Source organism: Tinamus guttatus, unplaced genomic scaffold, assembly GCF_059628265.1.
Source record: "Tinamus guttatus ecotype Peru unplaced genomic scaffold, ASM5962826v1 Tinamus_guttatus_pri_ptg000218l, whole genome shotgun sequence".
NCBI classification, from domain to species: domain Eukaryota; kingdom Metazoa; phylum Chordata; class Aves; order Tinamiformes; family Tinamidae; genus Tinamus; species Tinamus guttatus.
The window spans coordinates 4,296,342-4,314,014 of record NW_028288752.1 but is presented as its reverse complement, the minus strand read 5'-3'; the positions used below and the strand labels follow the sequence as shown (position 1 = coordinate 4,314,014).

General features: G+C 43.9%; 1 protein-coding gene across 1 annotated transcript in view; it reads right to left on the bottom strand.

Moving 5' to 3' along the window:
- Window positions 1–14,143, bottom strand: part of ATRN (attractin) — a 121,874-nt gene extending 107,731 nt beyond the window's left edge. Inside the window, exon 1 of the mRNA XM_088524978.1 lies at window positions 13,863–14,143. Coding sequence (XP_088381104.1) covers window positions 13,863–14,128 — 266 coding nt within the window. The 5' untranslated portion in view covers window positions 14,129–14,143. The remainder of the gene's footprint in view (window positions 1–13,862) is intronic.
- Between the last annotated feature and the right edge of the window lie 3,530 nt (window positions 14,144–17,673).

The following is a 17,673-nucleotide window of genomic DNA, read 5'->3' as shown; positions in this document are numbered from 1 at the left end:
TTCCGGTCTGCCACACCAATGACCAAAAATCAGAAGAAAACAACTTGCAGCAAAAGCCTTCCTCAACAACATAAAACCTTTCACTTAAATATATATAATGTAAGGCAAATACTGAAAAAAAGGACTTAGTGGAAACTAATTTTCTATATGCAGAACAGCCTACTCAAAGGCCCTCAAAACATCAGGCTTCCTAAAATGGTGATTTGGGGGTACAAAAATTGTTCACACCAAAAGAACTTCACATTATTTCGCTGTATTTTTTTTTTATGCGAGGGTGTTCCTTTGTACGACCTTTTGCCACAGCTAAAATCTTAATGGAAAAAAAATGTTTGTTTGTTTGTTTTTCTATTTGAGAACATACTGACATGCTGACAAGATTAGAAAGCAAAATACCCACAACTGCTTCCGATCTACACGGCTAAGCTGTTAGCTACATAGGAAGGTGCAACAGAAAAAAATGGCAAAATTAGTTTTCTAATACAGTCTAATGGCTTTTACCAAGGCAGACTTCATGACAAAAGGCAGGGGCAATTATTGGCTTCCACCCTGTGGAGCATCTTATCAGGTGCCAGTTCCACCAGGCATCACGCTGAGTGATGCATAAGATCATCAGATGATTGTTGTTGTTGTTGAAGTGAATCACCAAACTATCCAGATTAAACATCGACACTTATTTTGTTTCAAAAAACCTTGTTTGTTCCATTTTTTTCCACATCACAAGACCAGCACTACAGGCTTGGCAAAGTGCACGCTTGGTAATTGGAGAGAGAGTTTATATTTAGTGCCTGTGAGGCGCTGTAATCCTACCTATTTATATATTTTATACCAATGAGAAACCGTTGAAAGCAAGAGACACTGCTGATCACTGGACAAAACAACCCTATAGCCAAACCTCATCCATGTCACCAAACAAGACTGGATGAGTCCTCTTGTGTTAACAGGTATTAAAAGGAAAACTCCTTTACTGTGAGAGTAACAGAGACCTGGAACAAGTTGCGCAGGGAGGTTGTGGAGTCTCCTTCCTTGGAGATGTTCCAAAGCCAGCTGGAGACACAATCCTGGACAAGGTGCTCTAGGTGACCCTGCTGGAGCAGGTGGGTCGAACTACATAACCTCCAAAGGTCATTTCCAACCTCAGCCATTCCATGATAGGAAGATGTTATCACTTAATGGCCTTCCCTAGGCTCATCCAGTTCCACCGCGAAATGAATTCGGTTACTCTCTGCCCAGATGCTGGGAGCTCCTCTGAGGTTAGGGTTCCACAGCTGCTTTCATCCTTCTCTTCAGGCGTATGACCACAGAAGATGAGAAATATACATTATCCTACAGATGTTCTTACAGATGTTCTTGTTTCTGCACCTTTTTCCAATCAATTCTTTGTAAGGGAAGTTTTCTGTAAATCACCATGAGGGCCACGCTGCTTTGCACAAGTCTGTTTCAGTTCAGCTCCATCACTGCAGTTCTCCTGGTCATCCTGCCTTCCAGGGTGACATCTGGTCTCCGTACCCATTCTTCCCAACAACGTCACCACCAAATATAATCCATAAACATCAACTAGGCCATAAACAAAAACATCAAGGTGGTTCCAACTCCAACTTCCCACCAAATGCTTCTGTGTAAACAAAAAAATCTACGGACTTAACATCTAATCATCTGCCCCCCTTCAACACCTCTCCTTTGAGAAGCAGTTGGTTCATTTTATGCCAACAGAAGCCACAGAATGGAGATGAACTTAGTTGTCAGCATAAGACAATTTTCCTATCTTACCAAAGACGTCTTTACACATCATGCAACGGTGTCCAACTTCTCTGCTTCGATAATATTCCACGTAGTGCTGAATTAAATAGGCTTCCCAAGTCCATACGGCTTTTACCTGCTACAGGTGTCCTCATCCCAAGGATGCTTAACAACATCCCCCCATGCATATCATACCTTTCTTGTCAAAGATGCATCCTGTTTAAAAGAGCACATCATACAAACGGCAAACCTCGCTGGCCTCTTCCATCTGTCTCCAATTTATTCTTTTCTTTAACATATGCTCTAAAGCCCTTTTCACTCTCAAGGACAGATTCACAGGCCTGTAGTTAAGCAGATCATTTTGTGCAGCCCTTTTTTAAATACAGGCAACTCCACATGGCTATTCTGCAATGGAAAGACTTGGTTTATAATCAAACTAATGTTACTTTCAATGATCAGCTGTTCACCCTCCCTATTTTTAAAAATACTCTGAAAAGTCTACCTGCCTAAGAGCAAAATTTAATTTCCACTCACGTAGAAGTGCTTTCAAAAATGAATTAAGGCTATAGAGGATAACGGGACTTCCAAAAACCTAACCAAGGCATTAAGATAAAAAGAAGAGTAATGAAAAAGCCAGAAAATCTGTTTTGAACCAGTGAATGTGAATTCTGCTGATACAAACGATCACGAAGATGTAAAACATTGAATATCTTAGGGGGAAGATGATCTAAATGTTATGACTAGGGTTTCTACATACTCCTACAACACAAATAAGACATCATATATACATAAACACACTCTCATTTCCAGTCCTTACGATAAGCATTAACAGTTAGCTTAGGAAAGAACCCTGCACTCCCTAAAACAGTGGTATAGAAAATAGCTCCCAATTACCAATTTTAAATTGACAGGTAAGACTCGGAACTGCTTCGAAAGTCTGAAACACTCCTGTGTCACTCCACAAGGACTGAAAACATCTACTTGCTGTACTGAATCAATTAGACTTCAAAGCAGTTAACCAGTTCATAAAACAATCCTATAATTCTATCCTACATTAATTCTCTTGGAGAAGTGTGCTAGAGCCTTCTCAATTGAACCTTCATTAAAAAAAAATAGGTATGAAATGAAGGTCCAAATCCTGACTATGTAAATGAACAAAATGTCTGATCCACACATGCTTCTTTTCATCATATTCAATCTCAATGCCATTTGTCACCATAGATTTGTCTTCAGCATCACTGACAAGCTAAAACAGGAGAAAAAAACAACACTAACACTCTCTGTGGCCTCATCCGCAAATGCTAAGCTCATGAAGAAATATTTCTGAAGATGGAATATCACTGAGGACCACATAGACACATCAGCTAATATAAGCAACCTAAAATAGCCAAGGCCTATGTTAGTATGGTCAACTCCTATGTACTCCACGGATAGTCTTCCTCAAAGGCAACTCATAACACTTGGAATTGTATTTTTAGATCCCAAATCTGGTTTAATGTAAAAACGTTACAGGTGAAATGTTTGGGTTTAGGTTACTGCACATGTAAGTGTTCAAACAGTAACAGTGCCAATAAGCTTGTCTTGCAGGTGATTTCTATATGATCAGAAAGACCTTTGATCACAAGATTTGTATGAGAAGATGGCTGATACTACACATAAAATATTGCAAATGATCTTGAATAAAATTCTGTAGAATCAATCTCTTGGTGTCCTCTCTCTCCTCATTGAAGTAGTTTCCTAAATTCAGTGTACCTTAATATAAACCTTGTATGTCATATAAAGCACTGAAAAAGCTGTACCGAAACAATTTTGGTAACACTTTTATTCAGACCCCAGGAAATGGGTTAGGGCATCAAAACCTCCATTCTAGGCTTTGCTTTCCAGGAACTCAAAATGACCTTCAGCAAACTTGCACATCGTGGATCTAGGCTTTATTCTGGCCTCTTCAACTCCATCATGTACAAAGCAACGTGAAGTGACTGGGACAACTCTTATTTTAAATCCACACCTAGGTAATTGTACAGTTTCACCTGGGCTAGGAGTATTTTACATTAAAGAGACATAAAGCAAACTGAGAAAAGAACATTCCCCATCACAACCAAAAAAGTTGGAAATTATGGCACATACTATTTTCATTTCACACAGAGGTTTACAGTACTGCGAGACTAACCAAGGCCAAACTTTTCCAGCTTGTTTTATTGAAGACTTTGTCTATATATTCAAGAGCTAATAATGAATATGTATAACTAAGGGAAAACCTTATGAAGACACTCCATTAAGAAAGACTCTCTTCTATGGAATGACTGCCCCTCTAAATTATTAACAGAAAGAAGGACCTCTGTCACAGTGCCAGAAGGTCACTGCATATACTTATTTTTAACCCAATTAAAATTATAGCTATCAGATTTTTTTTTCAAAGTTTAATTTAAGTTTAAAGTAAAAGCAACCCATGCCAAGTCACAGTCCTGACCTCCAGTAAATCTTTATCTCATTGTGAGCTCATCGCCGCCCCCGATTCCCACAGGGGTTCTCAAGTTCAGTTTGTTTATTAGTCATGGCACCTCATACTATTCTTATCACACAGGTAAACTAAATTCTCCTGGCCTCAGAATGAATAGGTTTTCTTCTTTAGACGTGACAGAGAAACCCCAGATACCATTTACAGCAGTGAACTTCCTCCTGTATTGAGGGAAACCTCCTACACCTAACTACACTTAAATTTAAGTGTGAAACCTGTTGCTTAGGGACACATGATCCACAAAACTATTCTGTTACAGGACACTACAGCAACTCAAGCTTTGCCTACAGCATCCTATAAACCTTCCTAAACCTGAAACACAAGGACTTCCTCCGTGAAGGATGGAAGCTGACTTTTTCATCTACTGACTGCTACAGAAGAGGCCCACAGGTTGGAAGAAGCTGGGAGCAGTGAAGTATCTGGATCACATTATGCATCACTGCTCTTTTCCTTCCCTTTACAATTCCCTAAATTCAGGGCATGTCACCAAGCACACACAGCACATTGCCTTCCCAACTGCTGCCCTAGATGTCTTCACTGGCAACTTCATCTGGATGGTTCAGTCCTTGCTACCTTGAGATGCTCAAAGATCAGGAGGCTGAGGATGAGGAAGAGATGTCTTCTTCACCGCCATGTCCCACCTCGCACATCCCTCTCCTTCTGAAAGGAGCAAACCCTGTTTCCTACAGCTCGTCCAGGACAGATGATCCGATACGTGGGCCAGTTTTGAACAGGTAATGCAATTTCTGTACGGTGATTCTTTTCTTTCTTTTAATTCTATATGGCAGCTTCCTGCAGTACTGAATACAGAAATTACAATCACAGTTCAACTTGATCACTTTTAACTCACCATATCCTTTTCCATAACACTCAGTTAAGATGATTTAGGCATATTTGGAGTAACATTAACCACACTTCTTTGGTAGGACAGAACTGTTCTAAGAATAGTCAAAAAAAGCAGGATGCCTGTTGCCATGCAAATCAGCCATTAAAACACACTTTTAAACCTCTAAATTCCTGAGTAAATAATATCAACACCATAATATCTTTTAAACATATAAATAACCTGGCCCTGTTTGATAAATAGGGAAATCATACTAAGACAACTGGATGATTCCCATGAATTGCATTTCTTTTTGAGTTCTAAAATTGAGAGGGGTTTCCTCTCAAGGGAATTACTCCTATCAACATGAAGGCAATATGGTAAAAGCCTTGCAAAGTAAAATGCAGACAACTTCATATGATTAAACACAGTTCTGGCAGGATTGAAGAGAAAATGAATTTCAACGCTGGCTTTCGCACTGTCCTTTTCTAGTCACCTACAGCCACCGTCAGGCAAGGTAACCATGTAGCTGCTCAACTATACAATTCAAAATCCAAATCGGAGCAACCCGTTTTGGTCTGACCTTTATGCAAGTTTTGGAAGAATGCCTTGCAACGTTTTATGTTGATAAGCGCAGGCTAAATTTCATCTTTTCTTTATTCTTTCCTTTTGTCTTTGCAGGAGAGGAGTCCCCTTACCCCTTTTCCTCAGGTGACATTGGAAAAGTTACTGGCTCCTAAGTCATTACAGCCTGATTCCGCAATGCCTTTTTCCACCAGAAACCCAAATCCCCCTCCTCTCACTCAAAACCTTGTACACAAATTGCTAGCTATGCCCTTTGCATTAGGGAATTATACATGCACTGACCCAACACTTGTCTGCTGTTCCAACAATTTCTACAACAGCTCAAGTTATCAAGCACAGCAGCAGACGATCCAAGAAGTATTATTTTAATACTACTAAGTTCTGCATAGTTCTGATTTTTCTTTAGGCTCATGATATAAAATCAGATATATCCGCTCTACAAACCTCAGCAACATCCACTAGAAGAAAGAGGACAACCAACAACATTATAACGGATGCTTTAAAAACAGGTGCACAGGCAGGAATTTAAGTTCTGTTTTTGACTTTGAACCACTTCTACACCTCCTCAAAATGATTCATACTCCAACAGTTAAGGGAGGGCCTATTTAAACACCCATTACTGCTCCCAGAATGAAAAACACCGACTTTAAAGCATCTCTGCAACCTGCACTTCTGAGAAACAGACACTGATTGACCTAAATTTAAAGATCTCCCTCTGTTGTGTTCGAATGCAATAAATCAATCCGCTAACAAAAATGCACTAGCATCCTGTCAGGCACGCACGCAGGCTCTATAAATAACTGCCTCTCAAAGTACAGCGCATATCTCGCACAACAATAAATTCAGTTCAAATTTTATTAGAAAAATAAGCAATTGACCGTGCAGTTATGTCAGCTCCTAATCTCATTTTGGAAGAAAAAAAAAAAAAAAAAAAGAAACACAGAGCCATCAGTAACTCCAAAACTAATTATTTCCTGACATATTACTTGCGAATTCAAAACCTTTCTTCCTGCAGAGCAGCAAGTTTTCATGTTTGCTCACAATTCTGAATAGGTCCTTTTTCCCTCCCCCCCGCCCTTTATGTTTATTCCCTTGCACACCGAGCGGCACCGTCAGCGTTACAGCCACACACGACGTTGTGTTTTCAGCCTTCCGGTGACTAAAACTTTTTCTCCGAATCGTGTCTGCTGCTTCCCCGCAGGAGCGGAGGAGGTGCCGAGGACACGTTTTGGGGCGCTAAGCCCCAATATTGCTGTCAATGCAGGTGCCACACGCGGCTCTGCACTTCGTGGGTATCAGCCCTGCAGGTGAATCATTAAACGGGCAACGCAGAGCTCCGGCGGGGAAACCAAAAGGCCTTTGCAAAATCACCTTGAAAAGCTCATTTTGGAACAAGTCAAACACGTTCTTGACTGTAACAAGCCACCAAGTCCAACAGCACGTGCAGGGAGAACCTCAATTAAAAATTTTCTCCGGATAAGGCAAATGCAGTGAAAGCGCCTGGCAACTGAGCCACGGCATCAACACCCGGAATATTACAACCCCGTGAAAGGGAGGATATAACGACCACATGCACAGAGACACCGAAGAACAGAAAATAGGACAGAAAACCCCTGCTCAACACACAGCTGGCTATACATTATATCAGGGGTAACTCACCGAAGCTAAATGCACTGTCGGTGTAACGTTGTTGAGAGCCAGACCAACAAGTGAAAAACAGCAGGAATAAATCCACTACAGCTTTATAACTGTTTATAAAGCACCATAATTGAAGCCACAGTTACTCTATTCTTTCACTTCACAATGAAATAACATAGTTTAAAAAAACAACAAAAAAGCTATTTTTGCTGAAAAGAAAAAGACAGTTCTCACCTTCTGCACCTGAGTTCATAAAATGAGTTTATAAAAATGCTAATTTATCCATGCTGAGCTTCTCACATTTTAAGCAGACACGCATCACCTTGGAAGAAGATATTAAATTTTCATGCAATACAAATACTAACAAGAAACTCTTGGGAAAAGGAGGTGGGTTTTGGTTTGTTGTTTTTTTTAAAACTTAGCCTTCCTTATTTTGTGTCATCTCAGCTTACAGACAATAGTGACCAAAAACTAAGATGAAAGGGCAAAAAAAAAGAAAGGACATACAAAGAATGAAATAGAAAGGCTAGTATTTACATAGCTGCACTCCTACTTGCTGCAACAGTCCCCACTAAATGCTGAACTTCACGGGGCAGCGCTGAAGGACGTTGCGGATAACACTCATTCCTAACACAGCACTCTCGGGATCTACACGAGATGACAGCTCCTAGGTGGGGTTTTTTTGTGACACGTTTTAAGTAAGTCCAAAGCAATCAGCGTGTAGATGGCAATGCTCCTTGTTTTGCAGCTCCACAGGCATAGCAGAGAGAAGAAAAAGGTAGTTTGGAGGCTGGAAAATCTTCTATTCAAGTGCCTGCATTTCCTCACCTGCCAGAGCCCCTCTTCAGCCAGTTTCCTCCTGCAGCCGCATTGTGCCTTGGCCAAGAACCGAAAACTCTCATCTCGCTGCAGGGCACTCTGCTAAAACATTATCCTGGCCTAATCCTCCCATTCTGATGTATCAAATTTAGCCTAGAAAATTTTCATATCAAGCACGCAATTAAGGTCTCTTACAACCCCACAGATTTGAACTCTCTGCAATCAAGCTGGTTTCCTCCCATCTTGGGAATCGCAAGGATTTAGGGCCTACAACCCAAGAGTGAGCCCTTAAGCACACTCATCCACTGCGACGCCTGCACTAACCCGCCTGCCAGCTTGTCCACAGATACTAGAGTAAATATTTATTCCAAGAAGAGGGAGGGATGGACATTAGTGAAAAACTCAAGTAGATCCTAAGGGAATTCATGTAGATCAGCCATAAACAAACAGAGGGGACAAAAGCAGGAAGCCAAAAGTGGCCGTCATGACCAGCTCAGCATTTCAGTGACTTTCCAGTTATTCAATTCAAAGCCACGTGCAACCACAACTTATCATCTCCCTTCTGTGCTCTATTATCGATTGCCAGACCTCCCAGCTCGGCTTTCAGGATGCTGCAGTGGTTGCAGGGGTAGACCTTAAGACACAGCTACACAGGAACAAAGTGCTGTAATAAAATTACTGCAGTCCTTCTCCTCAGGAGTGAATTTGAACGTGTAGTGACTTGCTCCTCCTTCACCAAGACCACTTTAGCAAAATCAAATAATCCTCTATCTCCTTTTCTACTGTTTTCACTAAGCTTTAGAAGAGGCAACTTCAGGGGTCCTAAAGCACTAGCTGCTGAGAATACTATGAATGAAGAAAGAAGAAAAGCTCTGCTAGATCAAGGAGTTAATTCCTGCTACTCTGCTTGGAACTTCAAAGAGCAAAAATTCTTCAAGAAGCAGAAAAGAGCACCCAAGGGTACCATAAATGAATGCAACACTACAACAGTTTGGTCAGCCGTGTCATTACCTCAACATAAAGAAGATTTTCAGAGCAGATCATCATGGACACTTATGTTTTGTGCAGTAAGCTCATGGTTTTAACTTCGACTGCTCACAAAAGCTTCAGAGCAACATGCCAGGAAAGTGAAAGCTGTCAGAGGCATCACAAATGTTACTTAATTCATCAGGATGCACAATAAAGGCATCACCTGGTCATAGCTCTTTTGAGAGCCTCAAACAAATGGCCATCTAAGTGAAAACATTACTAACTTCAATAATTTGATGATATTTCTATGTAGTCATTCATGTTAAATGAAAATTGACTACAGTGGCAATGAACACTCAGTTGGTCACAAGCTTATTTTGGATTTGTAACGAAAACATCAACTGAGATTGTGAAATAATAGGAGAACGTAGAGCAGGGTCAGATACCTCCTGCCAAACTGGCTCAGAAGCTGTACTGTGATGTTTAAACCAACATACAGAAACGGAACAGAAAAGTCTTCAGTTTTGACCAGTGAAGAAAAGGAGACATTTACAATCAGTCTGAGGCAGCGATATTTCCTGGAAGTGGCAGCACAGGAATGTTATCCTTCACCTATGCTGTTCACAGAGGTCTTAATTCCCAGAGAGGCTTTGCAAGAACAGAGCAGCAGGATGATACCCCTCTCAATCACACGTTCAAAGCAGAGGCATGTCAATAATTCTTAAAAACTAAGGCTTGAGCAGTTAAGGTGTTTGACGCACGTGAAGCAGAGATGATAGAAAGGACCTGGTCCACACGGCAAGGCCTTACTGCTCCAAATTTGCAGATTTTGGCTCTATAAAGCAGGTTGCTTAAAGCAAACGCACACAGCGAGCTTTAAACCATTCTCACTAGCCAAATCTTTATTGTGTTTTTTTTTTGCACACTTCAGATACTTTGAAAGACTGCATCACTTTGAGGATGAACCTCACTTGTTAGAATAAGCTTAGCAACACATCAGGCTGTCCATGCAGAGATTAAGGGTAACAGCAAAACAGTGAGAATTAGGATGAAATGTTAGCCAGGGGTTTCTTCCTCAATGAACAGGCCATTTAAATAAATACATATAAATGTGTGTGTGTGTGTGTGTGTGTATACTCATATATAAACACTTGCATATAGAGATATGAACACATGTTTATCTCTCCAGTACATTCTTTACAGGTGATAACATTAAAATATATCCCTACTTGCATAACTTTTTAAAAACAAGCAAAGAACCATCTGAGCACTTGCAAAGGCTTGCACAGCATCCAAGCAAGGCTTCCTCAGAGGAATGGGAATCGGGAACAAAGAGAGCACCCAAATCTAATCAAAGCACTTGAACAAATTGCTTTGATTCAAACTCCCAATATCCTCAAATATATCAAGTAGCTTTCTGACCTTCCTAGAGCATTAAGCTGTATCAGATAGCTTTTTAAAGGCAATGTTTTTTGGATCCTTGCTTTTTACCAGAAGTTCCCTTTTATTTAAGGATGGGAACGGAGACAGTTCTTTGGTAGTTAGCAGATTTGTTCAAATCTTCAAGGGATAAAATTCTACTTTACTTTAATACTCTTTGGTCAAGGAAATTTTTCTACTATACACTCTTTAATAAAGTCCAATCAGCAGCCTATAACTGCCTCCATTAAATTAATAAAAGGTATTTTAAGAGGCATGCCAAATTCTCTTTTTTCCCCCTCCATCTGTTGCACGGCTAGGCACCGTTAAGCATTTTCCACCTCTCAGCTCCAAAACAGAAACCAAAAATACTATTTTTTTTTTATTAAAGAACCTGTGCCTCTATATACAAAACCCACTTTTTTGAACCATTTACTATCTGATCAAATTGCTTAAAATGCTAAGCCCATTAATACTTCCAACTGGAATCACACATCACATCATCCATCAGCAGATCTACGCAGTTTGGGTATTAATTACTGCTTCAGAAGTCCAGTGCTACTCTTGAATTTGTTAATTCAATCCTCTAGAATCTCTGGCCAACAAATCTTTGTAAAATAGTGGTCACTTTTGAAGATTTATTTTACCTCCCTCAACAGCCCTTCCCTGTCTGCAAACCAGGGAGCTGGCCGAAAACATTCAGCTCCAGAAGGACAAGGTCCTCCCTGCCAATACCATGATGACTTGAAGCCAGTGGCCTACAGGAAACTCCAGTAAACATATTACCTGGTCAGAGGTTTATACTCACATCAAGAATATGAGGACATCAAGCACAGCCTTTATTTTCCACTTCAGCTTTCTGTAAAAGCAACTTTTTAGTCTTTACCTTTAAAAATCTGAGCTGGCTGATTTCTCACCTGAAAGAAAGGTCACCCAAAGAAGCTACAGAATGAAGATTATGGCCAAAACCCTGAATATCACTCATAACTCAGTTTTCTACCTCCTCCAGACTATCTTTAATCTGTGGAGAGGTCAAAGTTTTCTCAGTTCCTGCAGTAACAAAGATTTACCGCAAATGAAACAACACACGAGCACACTTCTCTTTCCCCTTTTACCTTTCAAGAAATCACAGAAGAGCACACACCCTTAGAAGCCTCAAATCTGCACTGGCACAAGGCTGCACTGCACGCGATCTCCTCCGTTGAGGTTTGGGTGAAACAAGAAAGGAAACAATCCACCTGAGGATTGCTCACTGTAGTCCGTGCTGCACTAAAAATAAAGATTTTTTCAATGTAGAGCACGAGGGGAGGATCAGACTGTAACATCCAGCTAAGATATTCCGTTCTTCTCTATGACACAAGAAGATCTTGGGGTTTAATAAGGGAGCGAAGCAGAAGTTGTATCATGACAACCCTAGCACTGAACATAAGTGTAAAAGTCAAGGCCATAAACACAGCAATCAAACATGTAGATACGGACAGAAAGATCAACATGCCAAATACAATTACATTTCACGGGCAAGCAAATAAGCCTGCAAAATATACCACACTTATAAAATCACATTCATTGCCGTGTACTTCCCAGCTGTACCTACAGCATCTAATTATATGCCAAGACTTTTAAAAACCAAGCTCTCAACAAACACAAAGAAAGCTTTTAAGCCATTTATGACAGGAGACGGTAAACTTAAGGGATGTGACAGCAAAAACTCCAAACAGGGCAAAAAAAACCTCCAAAATCTTGCTTGTATTTTCCCCAGAACTCAACACTTAAAAACTACAACTCGCCAATAAATAAATAAATAAATAATATGTAAACAGATAAATAAGCTACCTATAGAGAGGAATATGCATGACACATTATACCCAGATTTTAGAGTGGAAGATATTTGGAGGTTGGACTAAATGATCTCCAAAGGTCCCATCCAACCTTAATGATTCTATGATATGTAATGAAGAAACAAAAGGCTTTATCAAAACACAGACAAGAGGCAAAAAAAAAAAAAAAGAGGCAATCTGCAGTGAGCATATACCAGTTCTTTTGTTACTCAGCTGTAGCAGTTAGGCCCTGTAGAAAAGAGGCCTCTGTCTTTATTCAAAGTCCCCTTAAAACGACCAATATACTGAAATTGCTCCAGGAAAGTAACGGGTAAGTGGCTATTTCACAATGGTCTCTCTCAACGAGAGAGAAATTCTTATCATGACACTGGTTGGAAACATCAAAAAGGGAGTTTCTGCCCCCCGGGGTTTGCCTGCTCAGCAGTGGCTTCCTCCCTAGCCCCTTTCAGAAGGGGTTGCATCTCACATCCCTCTACAGACCATCAAAGAAAGCCTTAAATCTACCAGTGCCCAGAACTGGTTGTCTCAAAGTGTTCAGCTTATGGGCACAGCCCCCATTCTCCCAAACGTAGAGACAGCATCAGTAAAGCATGGCCGGTGCTTTCTGAAAGGGGTTCTTTTGGATAGAAAGCACCACCCTGAACAGTAATTTTTCCACTTCCTTCTTGTCCAAGGACAGGCCCTGCCCACAGAATTCACCTAACACGGCAGAGGTGCTGCTTTTCTCACCACCGGAGCCGACGCCACTGAAGCAGTAGTAACCATCTCACCTAATCCCCTTCTGCTGCAAATGAAATTTTGCAAAAGTGACCCCCGAGCCATGATCCCATGGGAGATACGTCACGCACAACCCAGCCTCGCATCCCAGCACCAAGGCTTCCCCACGTGCTGGCCACCCGCTGCAAAACGGTGCTTTTCCTGCCCACCTTTGCTGCTCTCCACGACTCATCCCTAACCAAAACCAAGGCCTCCTTACGCCACCTGCCCGCTGCTCCCCACGTCTCCCAATGCCTCCACACTTTAATAACTCCCTGCAGATTTACTGTGGTGCAAACCCAGCCACCCTGGAGTCCCCCAGGCCTTCCCTTTCACAGCCCCGCTCCCCATCCCCACCTGCTGATCCCAGCACCCAAATCCTCACAGTCTGCCCCGAGATTTCCCCAGACCTTCTGCAGCCCGAGGTGGCCCCTCACCCCACAGCTTCCCTGCCTGCAGACGTGGCCCCGTGGGGACTCAGCCAGGCCCCCCAAACAAGTTACCCTCAAACACTCTCCATGGCCTTTCACACCTAGGGACACGGGGAGCTTCCCCTAGTGCTGAGCCCCACAACCCGGCTCTGCCACCCCCAAAACTCCCCAAACCAGGGGCCCTCACCCTTTAATCGCAGCCCACGCGGGCACCACGGAAAACCGGGGCTGGAAGACGTGGCTCGGACCACCCCCGGGCCTGGGGGTCCCCACGCAGCCTGTGTCACCCCTGGCCGGTGCCACCCCCCCCCCTCGGCTCCGTGACTCACCTGAAGCGCCCCCCGCAGTGCTGGCACTGGTCGCCCACCCAGCCGGGCTGGCACTCGCACTGTCCGCTGGCGGGCTGGCAGCGCCCGCCGTTGGCGCACGGCTTGTCGCACTCCTTCACCGCCGCCGCCACCTCCTCCCCGTCGGCGACGGCGGGGCCGAGCGGCGGCCCCAGCGCCTGCAGCGCCAGCAGCAGCAGCGCGAGCGGCAGCCGCGGCCTCGCGCCCCGCCGGCCCGGGCCCTGCCGCGCCGCGCGCGCCCGCGCCATCTGCCGCCGCCGTCACCGGGGGGGCGGCGGGAACGCGACGGCGGCCGCGCCGGGGGCTCCCGCTACGGTGGCCGCGAAGGGCGGAGCGCGCAGCACCAGCCAGGCGGCGCCGCCGCTGACGTCACGCGCGGCGGCGGCCACTGGCGGCCTCCCTCCCCGCCCCCACCTCCTCCTGCCAGCGAGTTGAGCGCGGCCAGAGCGGCGCGCGGCCCGTCTGCCCCGCGGGGAGCATAGAGAGGAGAGGGGGAAGGGGGCGGCGCCGCCATTGGCGCGGGGAGCCCCGTGGGGGGACCCGGGAGCCCCGGGCGGAGGCGGCGGGACCCGGCTCGGGGCTGCCCGAGCGGCCGCGGCGGGGCAGGGCGGCGGGTGGCCGGGGCGCCCGTTCCCCACGGCGCGCGCGGCCGCGGGCTGGGAGGACAAAACGGTGGCCAAAACAAGCCAAAACAAACGCCAAGCTCACGAGTGCGCAACGTTTCCACCTTTATGGTGGGATTCCTCCCCAAATTGGGAGGAATCGTCCGTTCTACTGCTGAAAGCCAGGAAAGGGGAGGCCTGTGAGAGACTGTGCAAGCAGAGAGGCCTTTGGCAGCAGGAAAAATGGGAAAGAAGCAAAGATACTCTCAGAAGTTAGCAAAACTTTTTTTGGTTTTTTGTTTGTTTTTTTTTTGGCTACTTGAATACTTAAGGTGTTGGGGGGGGGCTGGGCAAATGCTGCCTTCAGTCTGTCCCAGCTAATTGGTTTTTGGAGTTGCTCAAGGAGTTAATTTGGCACCTTTTGTTAATTTGGTGCCTTGTGTTAAATGTCAACATGTGAGGAAGGCATATTTGTAAAATCAGGCAAAGAAGAGATGCTATTCACGTTTTCCCTTATTAAAAAAAAAAAAAAAAAAAAAAAAAAACGAGAGCAGCATTTATGTACAGTAATGCAAAGACAACAGTCTGCAGGGAAATGAGCAACTCACTGTGTTTAAATAGTTCTCAGTACCCGGAAATCCAGGCAGCACCTACCTGTGTGCGCAGCACAGAAGTGGGAGTTTCCATGACTCTTAAAAGTGAGTTATTAGCAGGAATAACAAAAAGTATTGAGGAAAAAGGATAGAAAACAAGTCTAAAAGTGAGGATTAAGCACCCGGTTTTGTCAGTGAAGTACCTGTCCTGCAGAATCACTGCTCTGGTATTTTGTCTTTCTTGCCTGAGGCCCAGCAAGGAGAATGAGATCCAAAGCTAAGTTTGATAATGGAGTGCTAGGATGACCTGGTATCCAAAAGATTTAAAGAAAGGGAGCAGGAATAGATCTGAACACGTTGTGGGCTGTATGGAGGTGGAGGCACAGAGCAGGTTTTGCTATGTACAGGCATGTTTCCAGAGTCACAAATGTGTGGCAGGACACGGATTTGGATACCTCTCCCTGACCTGCTGCTACCCAACGTGCAGCCAGAAATTTAAAGTCGGTCTCTGAGACTTGTTTTCCTTGGAGTATTGGCCTGTGTGATCCCACTTGCTGGATTTTGCCTTTTTTTGTGCCCTACAAGTGTTGGCTGCACTCACTGAAGCCAAAGGGGACCCGCGAGCAGTCACTTCTCTGTGCTGCATGACGTTACCTACATACTGTCACCTCGGCTTGGTCTGGGCTTCTGCTCTGGAAATACCTCCTCTGCCCTCTGCTCAGTCTCTCCCCATTCTGCCTGTGTTCCCCCGCAGTTACCAGGAATAACAACACTTGTATTTGCATAACACCCTTTTCCTGCCGTGCAAAACCAGTTGTTGCGAAAGAGAATACAAGTGACCACGTTGGTTAACACGGCTGGAGAACATTTGGAGCTGTCATTCCCATCTGAGGCTTAAGGTCTTAGCTGCATCTATGTCAAACTTCAAGATGGGCTTCAGTGCTCAAAAGCCCGTTGGTCTAATGAGAGGCACCGTATATCCCTGTGTCTCTCCACACTTTTCCTGTATTAAGTACTTCCTTAAAATTTATAAATAAATGTTTTCTACTAAATAACTAAAAGCTTTACATCTGTGCTGTTTTTTTGTTGTTGTTTGTTAGCAAGCAAATTTCAATTCTCTTAAATTTTTGAGTTAGGAAGAATCAATTCAGCCCCACAAATTCACCCAGCAAATGGCAGCCGGGTGAGAGAGTTATCACGTTGTGACAAGCCAGTCATCATCCGGCAGTGGCCAATCTGGAATTCTTCAGAGAGGACTAACATCCATGAGCGTTGCACAATAGGAGAAATCTTTCCTGACCTTGTTACCAAGCAGACTGTGCCCTTGTTACTGTTTGCATAAAACATTAACTCTGGGAGATCATTATTGTTAAACTAAGTTTTAATCTGTTCAATTTTAACATGCAAAGAATGTTGAAAAATCCTCGATCTTTTTGTTAGCAAACAACGTGCCCGCATGCAAATGTGGTTTGGAAAGAGAGCAGTTTGGTTAGCTCAAAGTGCAGGCTGAGCTATTTTTGTTTTGAAAAAGAGAAATATTTAATAACAGACATACTAGAATGTTTAAAACGCCCTTTCCTGGCAACAGGCGCAGCAGGACAATGGTGTTTTTGTAAACCATACACAGTAAGAATATTACAGTGAGGCCAAAAAAAGGCCAAAAAAAGTCACTAGACCAGCACTTAAGTGATTATCACACAACTTTGTGCAGCACTTCGAAATCAACAGCTAATATGAAAGAAACATTTCCCTTGAAAGTTGTCCTAGAGAAAAGCCTGCAACGAGCAGCTACCACGAGCACTGAAGATGTTTGCAGAGAGGAGCTGCACTCACCCCTTTCGCTCCTGCCACCAAACTTTCATGCCTGTGTACGTTCCCCTTACACTTGCAATTAAGTGCATCTTTACTCAGCACATATTTGCACGGTTTATAAGTCGAGCTGCTACCCTCTTCACATGCCCAATGACAGAATAGCCAGAGATGCTAATTAATGAATTGGCCTCTGGGGTGAAATTATGTCCTTGTTGAGAAGACTCCCATTGATATTAATAAGGTCAGGACATCATTGCTGCTGGCTGAGTCACAGCGGAGCTGGGTATCGCAGATGTGTAAACAGCGGAGGTGCCCTGGGAAGCTGGTTGCTGTTTATCTCTGCGACTCAGTCGCATTGAGCCACAGCCGTATCTGGGGGTTAAAAATCACATGAAGTCATAACCATAACACCGCATTATAAATGTGTTTTTCCTTCCGGTGAGACGCGCTCTTTCACAGTAGCCCTTTTCCTGCATAGAAACTGAAGTCCAGAAATAGCTCCCTTCCCAGGGGCCTAGAACTAGCTACTCCCAATTAGCTCATAACCCAGCATCAACATTTCCTCTCTTCCTCATCCCATGTGCTCTTCCCTTTGAAACTTCTGCCCAACTCCCCACATGCTTCAGCATCTCCCAGGCCCATCCTTCTCGAAGGCCCTTTCTGTTGTCCTGCTTGTGGATATCCCAAAACTGTGTCCCTGAGAACAGCTTGAGCTGCGGCAATGAGTGTCCCAACTGCAGCTCTGTGCGTGACCGCTCTGAGCTCATCCCTTGCATCCCGACAGAT